Source organism: Phodopus roborovskii, unplaced genomic scaffold, assembly GCF_943737965.1.
Source record: "Phodopus roborovskii unplaced genomic scaffold, PHOROB, whole genome shotgun sequence".
Taxonomy (NCBI): domain Eukaryota; kingdom Metazoa; phylum Chordata; class Mammalia; order Rodentia; family Cricetidae; genus Phodopus; species Phodopus roborovskii.
In genome coordinates, this window is record NW_026126588.1 from 261382 (window position 1) to 285856 (window position 24475).

General features: G+C 49.1%; 1 protein-coding gene across 1 annotated transcript in view; it reads right to left on the reverse strand.

The window, feature by feature from the left end:
- Positions 1-546: 546 nt before the first annotated feature.
- Positions 547-24475, reverse strand: part of Lrfn2 (leucine rich repeat and fibronectin type III domain containing 2) — a 149873-nt gene continuing 125944 nt past the window's right edge. The window contains exons 2-3 of the mRNA XM_051204468.1: positions 22991-24414; positions 547-1886 (exon numbers count right to left, since the gene is read on the reverse strand). Coding sequence (XP_051060425.1) covers positions 920-1886; positions 22991-24390 — 2367 coding nt within the window. The 5' untranslated portion in view covers positions 24391-24414 and the 3' untranslated portion in view covers positions 547-919. The remainder of the gene's footprint in view (positions 1887-22990; positions 24415-24475) is intronic.

Sequence of the window (24475 nt, forward strand, 5' to 3'; positions counted from 1 at the left end):
AGGTAATCAATCACCTAGAGCTGGGAAGACCTGGTTCATCTTGAAAGCCTTCTAGAACCTTCCAAGGGCTTTGCCAGGTGGGACACTGAGGTCCATAGAGACAAAAGGCCTTTCCCATGTCATTTAATGACCTATTGTCGAGGCTCCAGAAACCAGCCTGTGGGTCTAAAGGGCCCCCCCTGAATGCCTCATCTACTTTAGAGTCCTTTTGATCAGCACAGGTCATGCCAATTTCCAGAATATCCCTTTTGTCCCACACCACAAGCCCTTTCTCAGGCAACCTGCTGGATGTGGTTACCGGCCTAACGTAGTCTGTTTTGCTGGGTGTGGGTGCAGTGTCTGGGAAACAACAGAAACTTGGTCATTCACACATCCCAGGGCAGGCTATAGGGCTGGCCAGGGTTATGGGGTCTCTGGGGAGGGGGTTCCACAGAACACCCAGAGTCTTCTTGACTCCTACCCCACCCTCACCTCACCCCTCCAGCCTGCCGGGGACACACTTTCACAAGCAGAGGACACTCGGTTATCCAGAAGAATGAAAAGGAGTCTGGGAAATGGAAAAATAAATTAAGAAATCAAAACTACACTGGATCCATAAGCAATCCAAAGCCGCTTGCTTGTCGCTACATTTGTGACTAGAAAGGCAGTTTGCCGCCTCTCCAAACACTCAGGGCTCAGTCTGACACTTGAGTGAGTCCCATTCCCTGAGCACACCCCGCTGGGTGGTGGGGACAGGCCTGGGAAGGTGACATGGGGAAGAGGTGTAGCTGGGCAGAAGGACATGAGGCTGTTGACAGGGAGACAAGACTGTCCCTGGATGTAAACATCACCATGGAAACTCCACACAAACACTTGCCAGTGCTCACTCTGTCCCCCTCCTCTCCCACCGAGAGAGGGAGGAAGGGTGCTCCTACCCTGGCTACACAGTACTTTCCATGACCCACTCTGAGCTGCCAAATGTCCCCCGGGCTCCCACCAGGTCACTCTCCTCAAAGGGCAAGAGCATGCCATTGACAGACAAGCTGCGCTTCGTCCAGATGTTCGAGACCCGCCGAGGGGGGCTGTAGCCGCCAGGAGCAGCTGCAGCTGCAGCTGCAAAGTCTCCCATGTCAAAAGAGTGACTTCTTTTAGCCTTGCCCTCCAGGGGCAAGGGGAGCAGGCTCCTGGCGCGAGTGGCCGGGGGCCCCAGCAGTGGCTCTCGGTCTGAGTGGGGGCCCCTGGCTGATGTCCCTGCCCCTCTGCCTGCTGGAGTCCTGGAGTCTAGAAGTTCTTCTTTCCTTTGACTCTTGAGGTCCAGGGAGGCAAAGGCTCCCATCAAGCGGTCAAGGCTGGGCTTGGGGCGAGGGGCAGGGGGTGGGAGCCTCCAGGGACCCCGGCTCACGCCTGCAGCTTCCCCGCTGCCCAGGGAGCTGGAGGAAGAAGAGTCACAGGCCCTGGCCAGGCTGGCACTGAAGTCCATCAACTCATTCCGCACCACAACCTTGGGTGGTGCCTGAGGAAGCTGCCCGACAGGTATCCCACCCAGAGGTGGAGGCTGGGCCCCATTGGTCTGCGAATACACATTGCTGACAGTGGCTGCCGCCATCTTGCCTGGGGCGTCGTGGTTGCAGACCTTGTACCGGACCATGAGGATAACGATGAAAACCAGCAGTGTGGCCACAATGATCCCCCCGATGATGAGAATCATAGTGCCCCCCAGGATCTGGCTGTGCATAGATTGGCATTGTGGGTAGTCAGCCTTGGTGAAGAACTGGGCGCAGCCCACAATGTTGGTGGCCGTCAGCGTCGTGGCTGTGTCGTCCCACATGGCCAACACACACAAGTCGTAGCCCGTCCCGGACACCAGGTTGTTGACCACGAAGGCCTTGTTGGAGGCTGGGATCATCCTGGGGAGGGAGGCAGACACAGAGAGTAAGAGAGGGTGGGGTGTTGTGGAGCAGCCACGGGAAGACACAGAGTAACAGAGACACATGCATTCCCACCGAGAGGGGGCAGAGAGACCGCGGAAGATGAAGGGTGGACAAACGGTTGCGAGGAGAAAGAGGGAGGAATCAAGAGTTAGGAGTGTGGCACAGAGAATGGTGAAACGATGATAGACTTGATCTAGAAGATCCAGAAGACAGGTGGGGTGAAAGAAAAGACGGGATGAAATATTCTGGGACGGAGTGGCAGAGAAAAGGAAGGAGACTGAGAACATTCTCTCCAGGTCAGGTTAAGCAAGCACCCCAAAGTAAGGCAGTGAATTCAAAGGTGAAGGGAATAAAATGATGGTTGAAAGTATGGATGAGGGGAGGCATCTAGACATGGGACGGAGGTGGCGGCAGCGGCAGGGGGTGGGCAACAGAGGGGAGCAAAGGTACTGGGGAGGACAGGGAAGACCCGGGAATTGGTGGGGTGGCTGCCCCTCCCCCATGTCTGTTGCTAACATCCATCTACCCGTCCCCTAACATCGGAGATCTTGGGGAGCTCTCTGGGTCTTTGCTTTGGAAATCAGAGGCCAGGTCCAACCCTGACTCTGCACCCAGCACCTCTCTCCTGCAAGGTCCTCCTGGTGGGGAGGGAGTGGTCCCTGTTTCAGGTTGCTGGATGTTAATGGGAGAAAGCAGGTAGTGGAGAGTGAACGTGCTGTAAGAGCAGGAGTCAGTGACTCCTTGAAGCCCAGGAAGCCACTCTGACTCCCACGGGGCAAGCAATCTGTCCCTGCGCCCATTCATGTCACATCCAGTCAGCAAACTGGCTCATCCAGGAGTCCTGTAGCAGAGTTTCTGGGCTATGAAGGCCTTGCCTGGTCCCCCCACCTTTGAGGAAGGATCAGCAGGTAGCAGTGCCCCACATGGACCCTTATCTGTGGCAGCCTGAGCTCTCTTGGGCAAACCTTCTGGAATCTTGGAAACAAGCTGATCTCTAAGACTTTCGCCATGCATCCAGTTTCTGTTCTACCCAGAGATGGGGTCTGGGCTACTCCCATAGGCAATCCTAAGATGGCTTGTCAAACTTGAGTTTTTGAAATAAGGGCTCTCATTATCTGGGAGTGCCCTGGGTAAGTCAGGTTGGCTGGTCAGCAAGCCCCAGGGAGTCTGTACTCACTGTTTTCAACAACTGCAGAATCCCCCAGCCCCAAAGCAAGACCTACCTGTCTCCAGGCATCCTGCAATTTAACTGCACAACAGAACCCTCTGAAGTGGGTGCTAGTCAAACTCTAGTGTTTGAAATGGAGCTCATGTCCTGTCCATGAGTTCTTGACCACCCACCGTGCCCTGCTATGAAAGCTATTAAGTCATTCTTGAGGCAAGTACAGAATTCTGGGCTCCTCTTACATTCCTGCCTATAACCTATCACTTGGGTAGCTCTACCGCTAAACAACCCTTCTCAGCTCCATACTTGGGCATTTTCACTTTGGACCCAAGGTGTAAAACAATCTAGCTCCTGAGATGGTTGCCAAGGGTCAAGAACTACCCATGACTCACATGTGGCCATTAAAGTTCCTCACCAGAGATTCCAACCTAGACTACTGCTTACATTCTTATCTCCCTGCCTTCAACACACTCTAGCTTTCCCTGCTCAGTTAAGAGCATCCCAACTCAGTCAGGGCCTGGAGGGGCAGAAGGCAGGATGTAGAGCCTAACTTTTAAGCTAAGATCTCAAAGCTGGGGAGATTTCTAAGCAGTTAAGAGAGCATGCTGCTTTTGTAGAGGACCTGAGTTCAGTTCCCAGGCCCCACGAGGGGCAGCTTACAGCCACCTGTGACTTCAGCTACAGGGGATCCAGTACCCTCATCTGAACTTCACAGGCAACTACACTCACCTGTACATGGTAATACGCCAATTATTAGTGATTCTTTAACCTGCATGTCATGACCACCTTATGGGGTCATTTAGCATGACATTGACCATGACTGTGATGAACATTTCAGCAACACCTGAATGTTTCTGAACACACAACAGCCCAAAATTAATACAAAGTTAAATTCACATGCATGAAACGTGTTGCTAGCAGGGTTTACCCATGCCACATCCCATGACACTGGAGCCTTGACTCTGAATATGCAATGTGTGCACACTGAACTGTGCATGCTGTCACATCAAGCACAGTCAACAAACTCCCTGAAACACCTCAGACCAGGCTATTATATATTTTAGTGTTTTTTACTATACATATAGAGATTTCTGCTCTACTGAAACATACTGGTTTAATTATAGAAAGCAATAACTTATTTTCCTCCCATCCTTGCGCAGCATATAAGTATCAAATTAGACATCTTTGGATTGTATTGTGTTTGATTTTAAAAGCTGTTGTTTGAGTTGCTGGCTTGACTCTAATGAAAAATAAAATTAAATTTTTTTTTTGGCTTGAGATTAGGGCAGAATTCCTGTCAATTTCTTTTGAAATGGTCATAAATATCTTTCTGCCATTTTGTATTATGTATTTATGCAAAGTGGCATCCTCAGTATTGTAGATTACAAAATCAAAATATCAATCAACTCTTTAAAATGTTGAAGATGCTCCACATCCTCCAGTATCAAATATTCAGCCAAGATTTAATTCCGCATTTAAAAATAAACAAGCATATCCATCTCATTAGTATGCAAATTTGTTTTGCTCTCCAACACATGGTAAAATTGTATGCATACGAAGGAATTATAGAAAAATCAATTTCTTGATTGACTGTTATCAATAAAGGTTTTATTTGATATCTATTTGATAGATCTACATACCTGGAATCATGTGGTTTTATTGAGTAGAAGGGGTTGCAAGGGGAAGTAGTTTAAGGAGACATGGTATAGGACCAAAGGCTGTATAGAAGGACTCACTTCAAAGAGGTGGTCAGCATAGAGTACTAAAATGGAATAACACTAACCATGAACAATATCAGCCAAGCTGTCACATCCCTATTGCTCCAAGGAGGAGAGAGAATCATGTAAATACAGTACACAGATGGATGCTGGTCCACAATTGTCCCTGATCAATGATCAGAGAAAACAGAAACATAAAAATAAGTACTGATGTTTTACAGAGATTTAGCACTGGCTATCCTGTGAAAGCATATGAAAGTTTTTTTCTGAGAATATGTTGCAATTATGTTCTCCTAAAATCTTTGGTCTGCAACAAATTAAGAAGAAGAAAGTGAACCCTTCCTAGGTAGTACTCTTAGAGGCACTAATCTAGAATATGGCTCCTTAACCTCCTTCAGCATATGGATTCCGTAGCTCTCTGCTACATGCCATGATAAGTCCTAGAAGGGAATATGTACGTTTCTTACACTCTGCAACAGACTTTACAGCTCCCCTTGCTTCTATCAGAATACAGCCTAAGTCCTGATGAACCAAAAAGTCACTGAACATCGCTAAAACTTTATGACAAAAATCACCCCTTGTTGAAGTACAAAGGCCTGTAGGTTTTGGTTAGTAAGTAGAATGTTCCAGGATAACCTCAGAGGGTGGGGAACAAATGACTAAGGGGCTCAATATCCCTGTGCCACACCCAGAACCTTCTTCTGTTATTCACCATTGTGAACCTCACAGAAGCTAGATCCCATGGTCACACTGACCAGCCTTCCAGAGCATAAAACAAAGAGATAGGAAGAGATTGGGACTTGGGGAAAATGACATCAGCTAGCAACCAGCAGGGTCACATCCCTGCGAAAAACATTCTTGAAGTGTTGAAGTGGGTTTTGTTTGTTTTATATGCATTGCTGATTTTCCTGCATGTATGTTTACGTGAGGGTGTTGGATCCCCTGGAACTGGAGTTACAGACAGCTGTTAGATGCCATGTGGATGCTGCTCTGGAAGAGCAGACAGTGCTTTTAACTGTTAAGTGATCTCTCCAGCCCGTTTTAAAATCATGCACCTTGGCTGGCAGCATCCCTGTTAGAAACCATGAATTACTATTTTAAATTAAGATGCTCTAAAGTGTTATATTTAATTAAGTTCACATGCTTTAAAACACAATTTGAAACTATAACCCAAGTACTTATAAAAAAAATAAAACAGAACAGGTCTAAATAATTGCTTAAATCTCTCTCTCTCTCTCTCTCTCTCTCTCATAATGTTCTCTCAGATCTGAGATGTGTCTGAGTTCTTTCCAGATAGGTACCTTCCTTTCTTTCTTCCTTCCTTTCTTTTTTTAAAATTTAATTTAGAAACAATCTTATTTTACCTATCAATCCCAGTTCCCTCTCCATCTAAGCCTCCCATGCCCCCCACCAGTGAGGCCTTCCAAAAGGAATCATCAAAGTCTGTCACATTATTCGGGGCAGGGCCTAGGCCCTCTCCTGTGTATCTAGGCTGAGAGAGTATCCCTCCATTGATAATGGGCTCCCAAATTCTATTTGTACACTTGGGGTACTTTTCCTTGGGAATTACTACATAGGCATCTGAAGACCTTTAATGGATATATAGGACTTTGTATGTATGAGAATGTGTTTGGTAGAAATTATGTGTTAGATAAAAATTATGCATGTGAGGCTTGTTGGTGTGTTCGAGAAGTATCATTGTGATTGTGTGTGTACATGTATGCATGTATGCATGTGTGTTTCTCTATGTGTGTATGTATATACATCTCCATATGTGTATGTTTGTATATCTCTGAGTGTGTGTGTGTGTGTGTGTGTGTGTGTGTGTGTTTATGTAGATATGGTAAGGAAAGCTCTGGTACCTGTCAATATCAGTCAATACTCTGTCCCTCCTCTTCCTAGATCCCCTATCCTCTGATGTTTTGGAGGGAATCCCCTGTGTCCTCCTATAGACAATGGCAGGTTAGATCTACTATTATTTCCTAATGGCATAGTTGGTTCCCAAGAATAGGCCTCTTGAGCCTAAAAGGTTAAGCCTTTAGGTTGAGTGCCAGAACTCACTCTCTGGTTCCATACTCCATGATTTAATGGTTAACCTCCTGTGCCAAATTAACAGGATTTGGAGTCAGCTAGGAAACACTCCATCTCAAGTTTGACTCCCGGACTGAAAAAAAGATGGAGTCAGCTGTTATCTCTTTGTCTCTGCAGATACAACATGACCAGCTACTTTATTCTACTGCCACCATGCCTTCCCTTCCCTGAGGTCCTATACCCTCAGACTGTGAGTCAAAATAAGCCCTTACTTCCTAAAGTCACTGTAACAAGTCAAGTAACTAATACCCAACATCTCCCATCTCCACTCATATTTGCCAGCATCTCTTGCAGCTAAGTCTAAGTGCTACATTTTGGTAAACAGGTGGAAGGCAGTCATGTGTGGTGAACCTTCAAGAGCAGGAATGCATCCCTGACATGCTCCTTCTGGTCTGCACTAATAGCCTGGGAGGAAACTTGACCATGAATATACAGGGACAATATGGCCTCAGTGTCCTTGAAACATGTACCTTTGGTAATGTGACACATGACACTGGATGGTAGAAAGAACATGGGATTAAACATTATTGCATTGTTCTGCTACAACAGGGTGGCTTCCCAGCCTTATACGGTTACTCTGTAAGTAAGACGAGGAGACCTGAAAAGTCTGTTATTTGCCAGGGACCAAAACAAGAGAAAACATACATACTTGTGTTAGAGGAAGTGACTGGTCTCTATCTAAAAGTAAGTCCTTGCTTTTTTAAAGTTATCAACAAATACCCCTCTTTTGTCTTCATTGTTCCTCCAGCCTCATACCCTAGAGCTCCCCAGAACTAGCCGTTCCAAAGCCCGTCTCCGTTCCCTTCATCAGAGACACATCACTGCAGCCGACTGAGCTGTGGCATTCATTTAGTAAGGTCCTGTTGAGCAGCTTGCTTTATTTCCTGCTTTTGCATCCTTATTACCCATCTTCATGCCCCCACATTTACCACCCACTCTGGCTAGCCTCTACACCTTAAGCCAACAAAAAATAATGGTCTCACTAAACAAAGTCAGACAGCCTGCCTTCCAGCTTCACCCAGGCCCATGTATCATTTATGATCTAATAAAACTTGTCTCACGATCAGAATGCAAAGCTAGATACAGCCATAGTGGCTGGGCAGTGGTGGTGCATGCCTTTAACCCCAGTGGTCACACTAGTTAGCCATAGAAGCTGGACAGTGGTAGTACAGGCCTTTAATCCCAGAGCTAAAGAGGTTTATAAGACAGGAGTTCAGGGGCTCATGCGGTATTTCCTCTCCAGCCAGGATTGCCCAAACTTGGTAGAGGTAAGAATTCTCTCGTGGTGGCTGCTTTGTTTTTCTGTTCTTAAGCTTGAACCCCAATATCTGTCTCTGGGTTTTTATTATTCGTGTTGTACCTATGAGCTGCAAAGGGGGTTATTTCTTCCCAACATCAACAGCCAAGAAGAAAGGAGATGTGGCTGGTTCAGTGGCACACATATGCACAAGTTCTTATCCTATGACAACGTCACACATTATCAAGCAGCCTCTTTATTCTTTGCAGTGACAATCACAGCTGGAGAAACAACCTCAAGTTGATAGACCACCCCTTCAACCCCCATCCAGTCAAATGTGGCCTGGCCAGTGTGACAAGGCATTCACCTCTCTGTATCTTCAGGTTCTTTGTCTCCAAATTCAGTACAGTGTGCCCCAGAAGTACTTGAACAAATAATTCTGAACATATGTCAATGTGTGTGTTGTCTCTTTTGTGTATGTAGAATGTAAGGAGCTCGTGGGAGCCTGAGCAAGCTGTCAGGTGCCTTTATTATTGCTTTCCACCTGAACCTCAAGCCCACTGATTGTTTAGAGCAAGCACTCTTGCTACCCAGAAGGCTTGGGGGAGTCTCTTGTCTCTGTCCTGCTGATGCTGGGACACTCTCTGCTGTGCCGAGATTTTTACATGGATTATAGGAATCCAAACTCAGGGCTTCATTCTTGTAAGACAATCACCTTGCCCACTGAACTATATCCTCAGATCATAGATATTTGTTCTGGCCACTATTCCTGACCATAGTTTTCCAGTGATTTAGACAGCTCTGGCATTGTATTCAGCACTGGAAGGTATGTACAGGGAGGAGATGCAGTGTAGCAAGGCACTGTGTGGGTTACATGCCTACAATGGACTTGAATTCGAACTTTGGAGTGTTCGAGGGGTGCCTTGTAACCAGTTGTCATCAGACACCAAGGGGCAGCAGCACTGTGTTAGACTAAACATCCACAGGCAGAATTAAAGCTTGCCAGAAAGCACCTTTATTGTGAAGAGACAACAGTTCCCAATGGAAACAACACACATAACACACATGGACATTTAATAATGCTTATTAATGTCAAACTATTCTGATTGTTTTGCCCATGTTAATTTAATCCTTTTAGCTATGTGTAGAGGGGGACTATCATCCCTATGAACAGATGGGGAAATCAGAAATCGAGGCTTGTTGAAGAAACCTGACTTGCCCAAAGTCTCACAAAAGTTGTTTGTGTTCAGCAAGATCTGAAGCCTGGGTTCATATATCAGAAAAGATCACTGTTTCTTTAAGGGAACAGAATGTTGGTCATGGTGGCATGCTGGTCAGCCAGTGTAGCCATCGTGGCAAGCTCCAGACCAAGCAGAGAACCCCTTTCAGAAATAAATAAAAGGAAGAAGGGATAGACAGGCAGCTCAGTGGTTAAGAGTGCTTGCTGCTCTTGCAGAGGACCCAAGTTTGGATCCCAGCACCCTGTTGGGGGATTCACAACCACCTGTAATTCCAGATCCCAGGGATCCGATGTCTTCTATGGGCCTCTATGGGCATCAATATACATGTGGCATATACAGACATCCACAGAAATAAAAAGCACATCTTTAAAAAAAGAAAGGTGAATGGTTGTCCCTGAGGAGGGACACCTGAAGTTTACTTCTGACCCCCACATGCATATTTACACACATGCATGCACATGGAAACATACATGTGCACTTATACACACAAACCAGCATACACGCACCCCCTAAAAAAAATACATACTGTAAAACAGCCATGATACCATCTGCAGACCATCTGAACATCAAGTTCAGATGCTATGCTATGGTCTGCTGTTTGTCCAGGCCTGGATGGATGGATGTTAACAGGACTCCGAAGCACTGTGGAAGCCTGTTGTTTCCATCCTCCTTACACCCAGCGCTCTCATGCAAATGCTCAGAAATATGAGCTATTGTTTCATAAGGAGGATAATGAGTATGGGTAAGGGGTGTGGCCCTGACTGAAGCTGCTATAGGGATTTACTAGACTTCCTGACATCTAGCCCGCCCTCTGCCTCGCGCACAAAGAGATGTCTTTCCTGATGGTAGGCAGGAGAAACCCACTCAGCACTGCTGTGTTTCTACTGACCCTCCAACTCCCTATCCATGGCTGCGGCAGAATAAGGCTGTAGAGGTGAGAGACCTCAGCGGGAGACATGCCTGTCCCACCCAGGGCTGTCCTGGAGAGCTAGTGGAAGGAGGCTGGAGGATGACCCCACACACCCTTCCGTTCAGGCCCAGCCGAGGAGGAGGCTCTGTCTGAGATGCTTCTGTGACTGCCGTGTGACCTGGAAAACATCACTTGTACACTTTGTGCCTCACCCACGTCTGCTGTTCTAGAATTCTGCAAGCATGTCACCAGCAGCTGGTTAGCAGGGAACTGTTGCTGCCCGAGGCCTAGGTCAGTAGGTCACCGACTACAAATACACACAGGGTCTAACATTCAAGCTATTTCATTTCCCAGAGCCTCTGCCTTCCTGCTTATAAAATAGCTTCTTGCACAGTGGCTATGAGGGTTACTAGGCTGCTGAGGCTGTGGTCAGCCATGAGTCTCTAAGGAGTGTGCATTTGGAACCATGTCCTTAAGAGGAGCTGTCCCCTTAACGGCAAGGTTCATAACCTGTGAGCTCATCTGCTATCCCTGTCCTTCCCTGCCTCTGCTCCTTCCTGACCTCTCAATAGATGCCCAGCTCACAGGGAAGTTACCCACGTGCTCACAGCAGACAGACAGAACAGAATGGATAGAGACATAGAGGTCCCTGGGGCTCACTAGTCAGTCAGTCTAGACATTTGGTGAGGTCCAGTCTTAATGAGATACCGTGTCTCAAAAACCATGGTGGAGAACAAAGAGGAAGACAGGAGTGTTGACCACGGGGGAGGAGCGTGTCTCTGGGAGGAGATTGAAGCTGAGGGTGTTACATCCTGAGGCCCCTACAGCTCATGGTTTTCAGCACTGACACCCAGAGCCAGCCTTGCTTGGAGTCCCCAGAGGCCCTAACCATCTTTTCCTACCCCTCTTCCCACAGGAAGCCCACCACAGGCTGGAAGAGAGCAGCAGCTCCTGGCAGCGGGTGATTTACTGACGTCTTCATCCACACTCTGATATTTCACGGCTCCCAGGGCTTTGATGGAGTAAATATGACCTTTTATTCCTCGCTTTGTTTAAGACTCAAGGTCAACAGCCCAGCTGTGATCTATCAGTTACTCCCTCTGCAGACACTCTTGTGACAGAAACTCCCAAGCAGAGATCTATGATGCTGCCCTCAGCCCTTCTTGCCAGCCTGGCCCTTGATGCTAGTATAGAAAAGCTGGGGCCACATGGCTCCAGGGAAAAATGGCTCATGGAGTCCTGAGGCCAGGCCATTACACTCCATCCTCTACATCAAGTCTGCCTGTTGTTAGGGTCAGGACATGGCCTGGTTTCTTCAGTCTGCTTGGAGGCAGTGATGGGAGCCAGCACAGCTTTGACTCAAACAGTAAGTTATGGATCAGAACATCTGAGGGCTTGCCTGTCGCTTCTCTGTGTGGAGAAGACACACACCTACCTGACTCTGGTGGAATCTTCCAAGTCCTCTGAGCCACTTTCTGCTCTCAATTCAAAGCTTTGTTCCCCAAATAGCACTAGCACTACCTGGAAAGTTCTTTCACTTGTCTAACTGAAACCCCTCTGAAGTGCCCACCCACCTTCTACTTATCTATAAGTGGATGGCAGGGGAGTCGGCTGGGCTCATGCATCCTCTGTTTTCCCCTGGCATCTCCACTGGCAATGGGTGGTGATTCAGGGGGAAGGGAACAGGGACTAGAACCGTGTGAAAGTGAATGGAGTCCATGGCCTGGACTTAAACATGTCATCAGCAAACCCCGCCTCACAGTAACACGCTCCCTCACTCTTCCATCTCTCTTGCCCTGGGAGGAGGAGTGTGGAGACACTCAGCAGAGTGTGGCAGGCCTGGGCTCAAATTCTGTTTCTTGGGAGATCAGAGACTAAGATGAGCTGTAGGGTACATGTCAGGTCCCATGCTGCATCTGGACAAACCTCCCCCAAGAAACCTCATCAGACCTCACTAGGTGAGGCCTGGCACTTGGAACTCATCTTCATAGAGGGACTGTCACAGCAATGGGGGTAGGGGGGAGAAGGTGGTGGGTAGTGGGGGTGGGGTAAAGAGGAGGCTGGGGTGCATAGTGGGGGGTAAAATAGAAGGATGGGGTGGATAGTAGGGGGTAAAGAGGCTGGGGTAGATAGGGGGTAAAGAGGAAGCTGGGGTGCATAGTGGGGGGGGTAAAGGAGAAGCTGGGGTGGATAGTGTGTGTATGGGGGCAGTAAGGGAGGAGGCTGGGGTGGATAGCCTTAACTCCCTCGTTCATGCTCTGGTTGTGAAATTTACAACAAGTCCCATTTTAAAGCCAGAAGAAGCAAGTCCAAGATGGCTGCACCAATCAAGGACATTGGCATTTCCCGTCTCCCCACTCCATGGTGTCTCAAGCCTTGGGCCACGGGTCCAGGAAGGGCAGGCATCTGGGATTGGAGGCGGCCTTGCTGCCTGTCCCCAAGCTCTCTGCCTCCTGCGGCTGTTCAGGTTCCCACTGTTTCCTCCAACTGTCCAATGGCAAAAGAACCCACCCCACCTCTCCCAGGCTCCTATCTGTCAAAACCCTGAGTCTCTAACTCAGAATGCCAGGTCCTTTGATCTGTTGTGGTTTGGGGCAGGGTTCTCTGAGGTTTCTCACAGGTAAGGCTCTTACCTGTGAGAAGGTCCTAGTCTTAGCCATGGGTCACAACCTGAAAGCTTCCAGGACCTGCCGGAAGGGGAGACTTGCTGACTTCCAGCCACACCCACATGGAGTTTTCCAAGCTTCTCCACTCAGACCTTCTTGGCAGCAGTCAAAGCCGGGGGAGGAGCACAAGCTGGGAGCAGCCTTGGCACCAGCTCAGTGAGCACGGGGAGGCATTTTGATGGGTGGTAAAAATATCTCTCTGGCGTTCAGGGCCAGCTGCCACCCCATCGCCATCGTAACTTCCAGATCCTGTCCCCATGCCCAAAACCTCAAAAGCCCACTCTGTTCATATGTCCTCAGGGATAGAGCACAAGTCACCAAGCCCCCGGTCCCAGGCTACTTTCATACCCTGTAATAGCTGCCTCTATCACCAGGCCAGATACTAACACAAAGGCCGTTAGCCGCTAGGGAAAGTGAAAGGCTGTCAGAATGCTGTGGCCTGCCTAATGAGCTAATTAAACAGCGTCATAAATAATGATGAGCGGTGCTGCTGGGGATGTGGCTCAGTGAGGAGAGTGGTTGCTTAGCACGCAGGAGGCTCTGGAGGGTCTATCCCCAGCACCACATAGACCAGGTGTGCCCACACACATATCTGCAATCCCAGCATTTCCTAGGTAGAATCAGGAGACCCAGAATGTGAAGGTCATCCTTACCTACATAGAAACTTGGATGCCAGGCTGAGCTACATGAAACCCTATAAAAAGACCTGTCGTCAGGATGAGAAGAAAATGGAGACTGGTCTCCACGCAAAGCCTTTCCGAGCCTCTGTAAGGTCCCCAGACAGGCAGACACAGCCAGGTGGCTGCAGGACGCCTCAGCACAGCCTTCCACACCACCCAGTGGCCTTTGCATGGATGTTGAGGGATGTTGAGGGACAGGAGACTCTCTAGACATGGCAGGCCCCTTGTCCTTACAGAACTAATTTACCCCATCCATCTTCTCCATTCTTCATCACAGCAAGCCTCCATCCTGCTTTCAAGTCCCCAGTGGCCCCTGCCTCCTGCAGGATAACACTCAAGCCTTGCTCTGGTCTCTGATGTCCTACCAAATGTAGTCCTGCCCCACCCCAACTCACTGCCTTCCACTCTGCCTCAGATACCCTGGAGTTCTTGCTGCCTTTCAGATAGGACAAGCACATTCCTATCCATGGCCTCCTCTGCCAGGGTCTTTCTATCCCTTCAGGCCTCTGTTCCAGTGCCATCCCTCTAAGAGGTCATCCCTGATCACCCACATAGAACGATGGCCCACGGCTGTCTCTGTGCTTTCTTTTTCCTAGTGCACATTTAAACACAGAAAATTAAGATTTATGTATGCTGTGTGTATGAGCATGTGGGTGCAGTGCCTTCAGAAACCAAAAGAGGCCGGCAGATCCTCGGTAGCTGGAGTTCCAACCCTTTGTGATCTGCCCAGCAAGGATGTGGAGAACCAAACCTAAGCTCTGCATGGCTGGCACATGCATTTAACCTCTGAGCTGCTACAGCTCTAAAACAAGTTTTTATTTCATTTGTTTTAAATTTTAAGACAAAGTCTTACGTAGCCCAGGATGACTGAACTCAATATAGAGTTGAGGATGATTGTGCATTCCCAATCCTCTAGCCTTCACCTCCTGAGTGCTGGGATTAGAGGCATACATATACCCCCATATCTCTTCCTTTCTTCCTTCCTTCCTTCTTTCCTTCCTTTCTCTCTTTCTCTCTCTCTCTTTTTGTGGTTTTTTGTTTTTTTTTTTTTGTTTTGTTTTGTTTTTATGCTGTGGGTTGAACCCAAGTTTGGGGCATGTTAGGCAGACACTCTACCAACTGAACCACATCCACCACCCCGAATTTTAAACTCTCTCCTTCCCTTCTCTTCCCTCATAAGTCCAAAATCTTCTTCAAGACCAGGACTTGAATATTTTTGTTGCAACAGGGCTGGTGACCAGATACTCAGTAACTATTCGCTGCCTTGACTTGCCTGCAATGAGGGTTATACGCTGACACTGTAATCACAATGACCCTTTCTCTCTTATAGCTGCCTTTGTCGTGTTATTTTCTCATGTGACAGGAATGAATCTAGAGCCACAGGGGAAGAGGGGAGAGCAGGGCCCTGCCCCCACCCACTCAGCCAAGGGGTAAGACAAGCGCTCCCAAGGCTGCCCTGCCCTGCCCTGCAGTCTTTCTTCCCACAGCCCCTCCCACTGTGAGGGTGTAGTCTCAGAGCCAGGGTGAGAAACACATGGTAGAATGAGGCTGGACCAGAAGCTCTGGGCTTCTTCTCTCTCCAGAAGGTAGGGACCCACCCCAGACATGGATTCCAAACGCTCTGCAGGCCAGTACCATCGAAACCCCTGATGCCCTGGTACTCCATGACATGATGACATGATCCCAGCCTTAGAGACCAGGACATCAGATGCCAGCCTGATCCAACTCAGTAGATGGTGGTGGGTGACACAGCAAGCAAGGGTCCTGAAGTACAGCCCAGGTCAGAGGCACAGTGCTGGAGGACATCAGGCAGAGGTCTGCGAGCCTGGATGCCATGCCTGCCTGATGCCTGCACGTGCCAGGGGTCTCAAAGAAGCCTGAACATACCTGGCAAAGGCTAGCCATCGGGCTGCTATCTGGTGATGGTACTGCTTTGGTGGCTGAGGCCACCAACACTGTCCCCAAGTCCCTGATGCTCCTTCAGCCTCAATCACCTCCATACAGTAAAACATGCTTGGGTACCACGGGGCCGGTTCTCTGGGTTACTGTTACTGGGGCGGGCGGGGGGGGGGGATGCATTTCGGGAGAGAGGGAAGCAGAATCACTCCCAACTGCAGTGATGTTCCCAGCCGACCTGACCTTAGCCCTAACCCTAAGCAAAACCCAGAGGCTCTTCAAGACCAAGGGGATGACAAGCAGAGAAGGAGGCTTCAGGAAAGCATATCTGACGAGGCAGATATCAGTCCCTGATCCCTCATCAGATCAGCTTTCCTTTAATAGTCCTTTGGCCACAGGGTTAGTGAATGAGTCTGCGGATAAGCCACAGGCTTCAGGGGTGCTAGCTAGCCCTCCATCTTCTCCGTAAATGGAAGGTAATGGCCAAGTCTTCTGGCAAATCTCCCAGTTTTCTCTTTATCTTGCTTTCTGTTGTTCCCTCTACATAAAAGGGACATTTGGCAGCTTGTGCTCCAGCAGACATTTTGTGCTAGGAGGTGACCTTAAAGGCAAAAACTGAGCCGAGGATGATAACAGCAAAAGATGGAAGGGGGCCGGGTCCTCTGTGACTAGGCAACCCAGAAAGGCAAAACGTTCTTTTTTCCCTGGACTTCTCTTAAATAAGAGGTGTATGGGTGAGTCCCCTGCTCATCCTGTCTTCTGCTGCTGCTGTGGAAGGCTCTGGTAACTCGGTCTTTGCCATTATAACCACTTGACACACTTTGAATTTCAGAGAGCCACACCCTGCCCAGATTTTGTACTAAGGGGCCCTGGGGGGAAGTTCTGGGCAGAACCAAGGTTCACACTGGCAATTTTCTCCCCTCCTTGTGCCAACATTTCTGGCACTTGAAATTGTGGAGAAGTGACACTGAGCAAAAAATCCCGAGGCCCTCCCCCAAAATAGGCTGGCCCATGCCCCAGCCTTCAGGGACATCTCAGGGCATTGGTAAGGCGGCCCGCTCTTACCCTTCCCTTCCCTTCTCCTTGTGAGTTCCTGACTTCAATAGGGAGAGAAGCTGTAAAACTACAGAGCCCCGGGAAGGCTGGCTTTGATGTGGCCTCCTTGTCTCTCCAGCTTCCAGGGCAACATATCCCTCCTCTTCCATCTGTGGTATCATCCTTCAGGAGAAGTCAGCCTGCCTGGGGACATGGGCAAGTCCTCAGCACAGGCACAGGACCCTGCACCACACATACTCCTCTCTCCTCAGGGAAGAAATGTCCCTATCTGTTTCCCTTATCTCCAAAGTCATGGGTGAATTTTCCAGGTGGCTAAGAGCAGGGTTCCCTGAGATACAGCCAGATAGTGTCCTGGCAGTGTCAACCTCACCTTATGTCCCTTCCCTGGGTAGGGGCCAGAGCAACAACAACAGGCATAAAGGTTAGTATTGCATGTGAGCTAGTTGAGATCTAAAGTCATCTAGGAGATACATCTCTGGATCCTGTGAGGGAGTTTCTGGAACGGTCTAACTAAGGAAGCTACAGGAAGACCTGTATGTGGGCAGCACCATTCAGTGGGTTGGAACCCTGGGCTTAATAAAGAGCAAGCAGAGCACCAGCATCCGTTTCTCTAGCCTTCCTCACTATGGCTACAATCTGGCCAGCTGCCTCACACTCCTGGGCCAAGCCTTCCCCACCGGATGGACTGGACCTTCAAACTGTACAAACAAACCCTCCTTAAGTTACCTTGGTAAGTTAAGCAACACAACAAATCCACCCTGAGCCCTGAACAGCTCAGCGGTGTGGTCCACTCTCTACAGATGAGGTTTCTGACAGCCTACAGCAGGAAGGGCTTCTGTGCTTGTCCCCCAACCCACCTTCAAGGCCTACATTGTCTCTACATTGAGATGCTAGCCACATCACACACAGCACAAAGCCAAGCCTGGAGCCTGCCTGGCCCCACTGAGCTTTAGGCAGCAAGCTGGCTGCTCCCCTGCCCTCCCAGAATGGATCCAGCATCTCATCTGTTGACAGATGTTCCTGACAGCTCTTAGAGACAAGTGTTTGTGAATGTCACTTGGGCCGATAATGGCATGCCGGGCACTTTCCACATCACACCAAAGATGAGGCTTAGCTGAGACGGGTTGTTGCTCTTTCTGGGTAGGGAGGGGCTGTTCCTCCCCTCCCCATGTTCACTGCTCTCCCCTCTGGGGGGGTCACCATTGAGGTTATTCTTTCCCTGATAGTTCTGGCCCTGGTGATGAGAGATGTGACTGTCAGTCTTTCTCAGTCACACAGGAAGTGAGCCAGATAGCACTGAGGACTGAAGGAGCACTGAGTGTCCCCACATTGCCTGTAGGGCTTGGCTGTGCAGCTGCTGTTGGGAGAAAAGTACCTGGGGAGCATCAGTGACATCTGGTAACAAGAGATATTACATGACAGAAGATTTCCTTGGTTACCCAGGATTAGCCCCATCTTTGCAGTAATTCTGGAGTGAGTGTGGCCTACAGTCTCATGCATCAGACATCGCTCACAGCTACCCTGGGGTTCGCTGGAACCTTGCCATGCCTTTGAGTACATGTCCGTGACATGGGTCCAGGTCAGGCTAGACTCTCTGAGCCCCTACAATGCTCACTGGCTCTGACCTCTGGCTCTGGAGCAAAGGTGTCTGGGAGGTCTTAACATCAGGCCACAGGGCTCTGCACAGTAAATGCAGGGAGCATAAACCATGCTGTTCTGCTTAAGAAGAGACACAGGCTGTCTCTTCAGTTAGAAATTCCTACTCCTACCTTTCCAGTATCACCGGGTAGGACTTAGCTGGGTCCTCCTGGAGCCCTAGAAGGTCCTAGATTGTGATGACTGGTGCTAAGGCTGGCCCAGTTCAGCTCTGAAGCCTGTTTCCCTTCCGTTGCTCACGTCTGGAATCTGCAGCCTGTATGTGTCAGACTTACTAGTGACCATGCATTGACTACAGAAGCTAGAGGAAAAGAAGGAGGCAAAGCCACCCCTCCACAGTCAGAGAGGCCATGAGTGTGCAGGGTGGTCCTGGTGGGATTTTATTCTTGTGATGGGCTAGTGCCTATTCCTGGGGGTGGGGTGGGGTAACATGCATGTGCTTACACATGTACCTGTGCAGGCATGTTCCCCTCTTCTGCCCATAAATTCTTTAAATAGATCGAAGGAGCTTGGGTTTCTTTCTAAGTCCTTTCATCTTCAGGGTCAATTTTACCTTAGCTCACACAAGTTTCCAGAATCTCATTTCTATGCTGGACCATTCTGGATTGAGCATAGTACAGCTGTGCTCTGGCCAGCCTGACTGGCTCCACAGAGTCACAACCTCTCCTGACCCAAGCAGTGTTTCTCTGATATAGCTATGGAGTCTTCCAATGCCCCATAGCCTATGACTGCGATGTCCTTGTGAGCAACAACTTCAAGCCTGGGCAACAATTCCAAGCAAAGCCAGTTCTCCTTGCCTTGGATTTGTGTGACTGTAATTACAATGTATTCCTCGAAACAAATAGATGATCAAGACAGATGATAGGCAGATAGACAATGATAGATAATAGTAAGTAGATAGACAATGGTAGATGACACATAGGACGGTAGGTAATAACAGATGGTGTATTATCTTTTCCTAGAAGAGTAGAAAGATGGTAGATAACAGGTAGACGATAATGATGGACAGGTGACAGGCAGATGCTTTTCTGGATACAGTACTGTGTGTACTCCTCATTTATGCCTCTCGTCCAGTCCAGTCTCCCTGACACCATTTTGTGTCTACCCTTGTTGAGACATGAACACAGCAGAGGGTCACCGTGTAACCCACTGATGTTTCTTCTTTCTCAGAGGAAAGATGCATTTTTCAAAAAGTCCAGTGTCTCTTGGGATCTCCCTCTCTTACTATGAACTTCTTCAGTACAACCACAGAGGCTAAGCATATGAACTATAGCCAGAAGCAAGGATTCAAATTATAGTGTATCATTACAGCTTCTTGTGATAATGAAAATGCGTGGAGTGATTGTTGCTATAAGGAAAACAGGTTTCCTGAGTTCATGGTTCTGGAGGTTTAGGTCCAAGAGTCAATGGCCCTACTGCTTAGGACTTCCTCTGGTAGGCCAGGCGGCCATGATAGGAAACAGATAAAAGAAACTGGTTCACATCTTTTGTAGATAGATCAGACAGGAGACAGACAGATGATAGAGGTAGATAGATGACAGATAGATAGATGACTGTGGTTGTCCCAGGCTTTTGAACATTTGCTTCCCAGTTGGCAGCACTATTTGGAGATTGAGAAGGCGTGGCCTTGTTGGAGGAAGTGTATCACTGGAGGTGGGCTTGAGGTTTCAAAAGTTCAAACCAGGTCCAGTCTCTTTTTCTCTTCCTGCTATCTGCAAATCTAGGTGTAGAACTCTCAGCTGCTTCTCCAGCACCATGTCTGCCTGCATGCCTCCATGCTCCCCACTGTGCAGATAAAGAATTAAACCTCTGAAACTGTAAGCCAGCCCCAATTAAATGCTTTCTCTTATAAGAGTTGCCATGGTCCTGGTGTCTCTTCATAGCACTAAGACACTGACTAAGACACTTGGGGGGGCGGGGGCGGAGATTCACTACATAGAGCAGACTGGCCTCCAACGCCCAGAGAGCTGTCTGAATCTGCCTCCCAAGGCACTGGCATTAAAGACCTACACACCACACCTGGCTTGGCACTTTGATTTTCTTTTGACTCTCCAGATTCCCAGTCAGCTGAGAGAATAAATTGGAATTTTCCCTTGAACAATAACAGCAACTCAGCCCTAAGACCTGGTGACCCTCCAGGTGAGATTCCCAGTCAGCTGAGAGAATAAATTGGAATTTTCCCTTGAACAATAACAGCAACTCAGCCCTAAGACCTGGTGACCCTCCAGGTGTTTATGAGACCCTGGTGGGGGTAGGAGGTGACATCTTGATAAAAGTGACATGGCCATGGTGCTGCCTGTGTGCCCAGCTCATCTCTGCACCCTCACATCTCACGTCTTTCACCAATCCATGGCCAAGCCAGCCACACAGCTGGTGACCTTTTGCTGTTCTGCTTTTTATCCAAGTCAACACCACATGACAAATCCACAAGTGAAGAAAACACACTTCTTTTTCAAAAGGTCAGCCTCTCAAGCTATGAAAGAAATGTAAATTGAAACAAGGCCCATGTTCCACCTCTGTAACTGATAAAGATAAAAAGGCGTTGCACACTCAGTATTGCGAGAGCTGTGATCTAGAAGGACATTGTCAGGTACCACCTATGAGAGAGGAGATAAGTATTCAAGCACAACAAGTAAGGGTTATAACTGACTTGTTAAACCAGCAGTTCAACCCTGGGGAGAATATGCTCGGAGAATCATTGGCATTTCACCAAATGTATTTTTATTTTGGTACAAAAAAAAAATGTCCATCATTGTGCTGCTTTTATTACTGAAAAATGAGAAGCCACCTAAAATTCCAGTTAATTGTTAAATCAACATGAGAACTTTTAGTACCATGGGAACTAAGGCAGCCAAGCCATCTTAGATCTCTAGTGCATAGGATGGAGATGCAAAAATGGTGTAGATGGACCACTCACATCATTCTGGCCTAGTATAAAACAGGGACACTTTCTAAAACCTTCGTGGTAGAGCTGCATGGTGGGACAAGGTAAAGCTACTGCCCTCTTCACAATGTTACTCACCTAATGCTCTACAAAGACTGGATTTCATTTAGTAGAAACACCACACACACACACACACACACACACACACACACACCAGGCAAGGGTGTTCTCAGCTCTGTTGTGACTTCCATTGTACAATGGCCCTCAACAACACACTGGCTTCTTCCTTACCAGCTCTGTTCCCATCCAGAAATCGGTCAACCTGGAGTCCTCAATGATGAGACTCAGGTTCTCAGACTGTGGCCTCTGGAGTCATCGGATGAGGCTAGACTCCATTCTCAAATTAGTTATTGTGTGAGGGCAAAGTGAAAAACGACTTCATAAGACACCACACATCCCCTGAACGATAGGGGTCCAAATCACATCCCTCAGTTTCATTGACACTGAGTCCAGTATGGAGAAGAATTCCCCTGTGATCATCCATGCAGGTTCTGGTGTCTGCCTATGGCTTGTGTGAGATATGATTTCTTTTGTTGTTTGGTCTTTTAAGGCAGGGTCTTGCTATGAAGCTTTGGCTGGGAGCTCGTCATGTAGCCCAGGCTAGCCCAGGACTTGTGATCTTCCTGCCTCTACCTTCATATTGCCTAGGTTACACCAAATTTATTTATTTATTAAATATATTTATTTTTAAATAATTTATTAAATATAATTCTTTGTTTGCTTCTCTTTCTACCGGGCCTGGGGATGACCCTGGACCTTCATAAACACTTCACTAAGTCAGTATCATTGATGCCTTTTGCAAAAGAAGGCTGGTGTCCAGAGGGGTGGACAGGATGAGGCCATGGAAGGCCTGGAAGAGGACCCCATGGGACAGTCCTGGGAAACCAGAACGGGGCCAGTAAGGGGAGGCTCTTCTCTCTCTAGGGCTGCAAGAAAAAAGGCAGACATCTCTGGAGGAAAGAGGCAACCTGAGGAGGGACCCAAGCCAGAGGAAAACAGAATTTAGGATGATACAAACTGAATATATGGGGCATTTATGGGGGCCGTTGATCCAGCTAAGCCTGAAGTAGGATCTTCTCAACGATTTGAGGTAATACAGGGTAACTCCCTACTCTCTCTCACACCTCTCTCTCTCTCTTACACACATACACACTCATAAACACTCACACACACACTCACACACTCATATACACACTCTCATACACACTCACACACTCACACACACTCACACACTCATATACACACTCTCACACACACTCAATACACACTTCACACACTCATATACACTCATATACACACTCTCACACACACTCACAAACACTCACACTCACACACACTCACACAGTCACACACACACACATACACACACACTCACACATACTCTCACACACTCACACACACAGAGGCACTGACTTACTTAGAATAAACTACTTGCTACCGAACTGGAGGACCCGGTCACCATGCTCAACTCTTTCTGGGCTGACAGTTGTTCGCCATGATTACTAGGAGTCAGAGAATGTTCAGCCACCGGTTTCCCAATGGCTCAGCTTCTGCCCTGCTCTCCTGGCAAGGAGCTCAGAAGTATCTGGCCATATAACTACCACACCTCTGCCCACGTCCGGGAGACATGGTCCTCCCGCATTCATGCTTCTTCCGTCACCCAGGTGGGAGCCCCTTACCTGTAGCAGAGGCATAGGTGGCCCAGGATCCCCACAGGCACCTCTGCAGAGAAGGGAAATGGAAACAGGTGTACACAGTGTACCACCCCTCCCCCCACCGTGCCCCTGTGGCACCTGACAACACTGCAGTGGCCGGCTCACCTGTAAATCAGTACCTCGTCGTCTGAGCAGTTGTACTGCAACTGATACATCTTCACTCGGGGAGCTGACTTGCTGACAGACCACTTAACCAGGGCAGATGTGGTGGTCACGTCGGACACGAGAACAGCCCTCTCCGGGGCGCTTTTGGGAGGCTCCCCACCCCCACTGCCTCCCCCTCCCCGGCTGGTCTTGCTGGAACCCGTGATGTCCGAAAGGCGAGACTTGGGGGGCGCCATCCGGCTAGTGCTGTTGCTGAGGTGTGGAAGCTGGACGATGGAGACCTCCACTGTCGCCGTGGCCTCGCCTGCGGCATTAGCTGCAATGCAGGTGAAGGCTCCGCTGTCCTGAGAGGTGGTGATAAGAATGTCCAGGGTGCCGTTGTCATACACAGCAGTCCTGGAGGAGTTTCCCACCAAGCGGTCATCAGGGGCAACCCAGTGGATCAAGGGGCTGGGGTCCCCGATTGCTTTGCACTTGAGTGTGGCTGCCTGGCCCTCCAGAACCAGCAGCTTGTGTGTGTGTTGTGTGATGAGAGGGGGCTCACACACAAACTCTTCCTCACGAATATGCCAAAAATAGCGCCCCTTGAGGCCTCCGGGGGATCCACAGGTCTCCAGGTCATCATCCCTCTCCAGCCTCCGCAGCCAGAGAAGCTCACAATTGCAGTGCAGTGGGTTTCCCCCAAAACTAAAGGACAGGGGTGGGGCGAAGGGCGTGGCAGTCAACAAGAAGGCCTGGGAGCGGGCAAAGATGGGGTCTGGGGGCAGCTTCTGCAGCCGATTGGACGTGAGGTCCAGGCGGGCCAGTTTCTGAAGATCTGCAAAGGTTCCCTCGGCAATGTGGTCCAGCAGGTTGTGGTCCAGACTCAGCTGGTGCAGGTTGACCATGCGCCGTACCGAATCCCAGGGTAATCCGTGGAGGTTGTTGTAGGATAGGTCCAGATCTTCTAAGGTCAGCAGGAAGTCCTCGAAGGCATCATCAGCAATGCCACCCAGCTGGTTATTGTTCACAATAAGGTGCTGAAGGTTAACCAGGCCCCGGAGTGTGTCCTCCCCAAGGCTGGGCAGCCGGTTGCTGTCCAGGTGCAGGGAGCGGAGACTCTCGAGGTCCAGGAAGGAGAAAGGCTGGATGTGGCTGATGGTGTTCCTAGACAAGGTCAGATCCACCAGTCCTGTCATGTTGGCAAAGTCCTGGCGGCCAATGTGGATGATGAAGTTGCCACCCAGGCGCAGCTCCACCGTCCTCCGGTCAATGTCAGGGGGCACGAAGAGGAGCCCCTTGGAGGGACACAGGGTCCCCAGTGACTCAGACAGGTTCTGGCAGACGCAGTACTTGGGGCAGGCATCGACCACAGCAAACGCCATGCCAAAAGCCAGCAGCCCGCCAAGCAGAGTCTCCATGATCTGGTCACTCAGCCTCGGCACCTGGGAGGGGGAACAGAAGGTCAAGGCCAGCAGGGGATTTCCCTCACCGAGAACTCTCTCT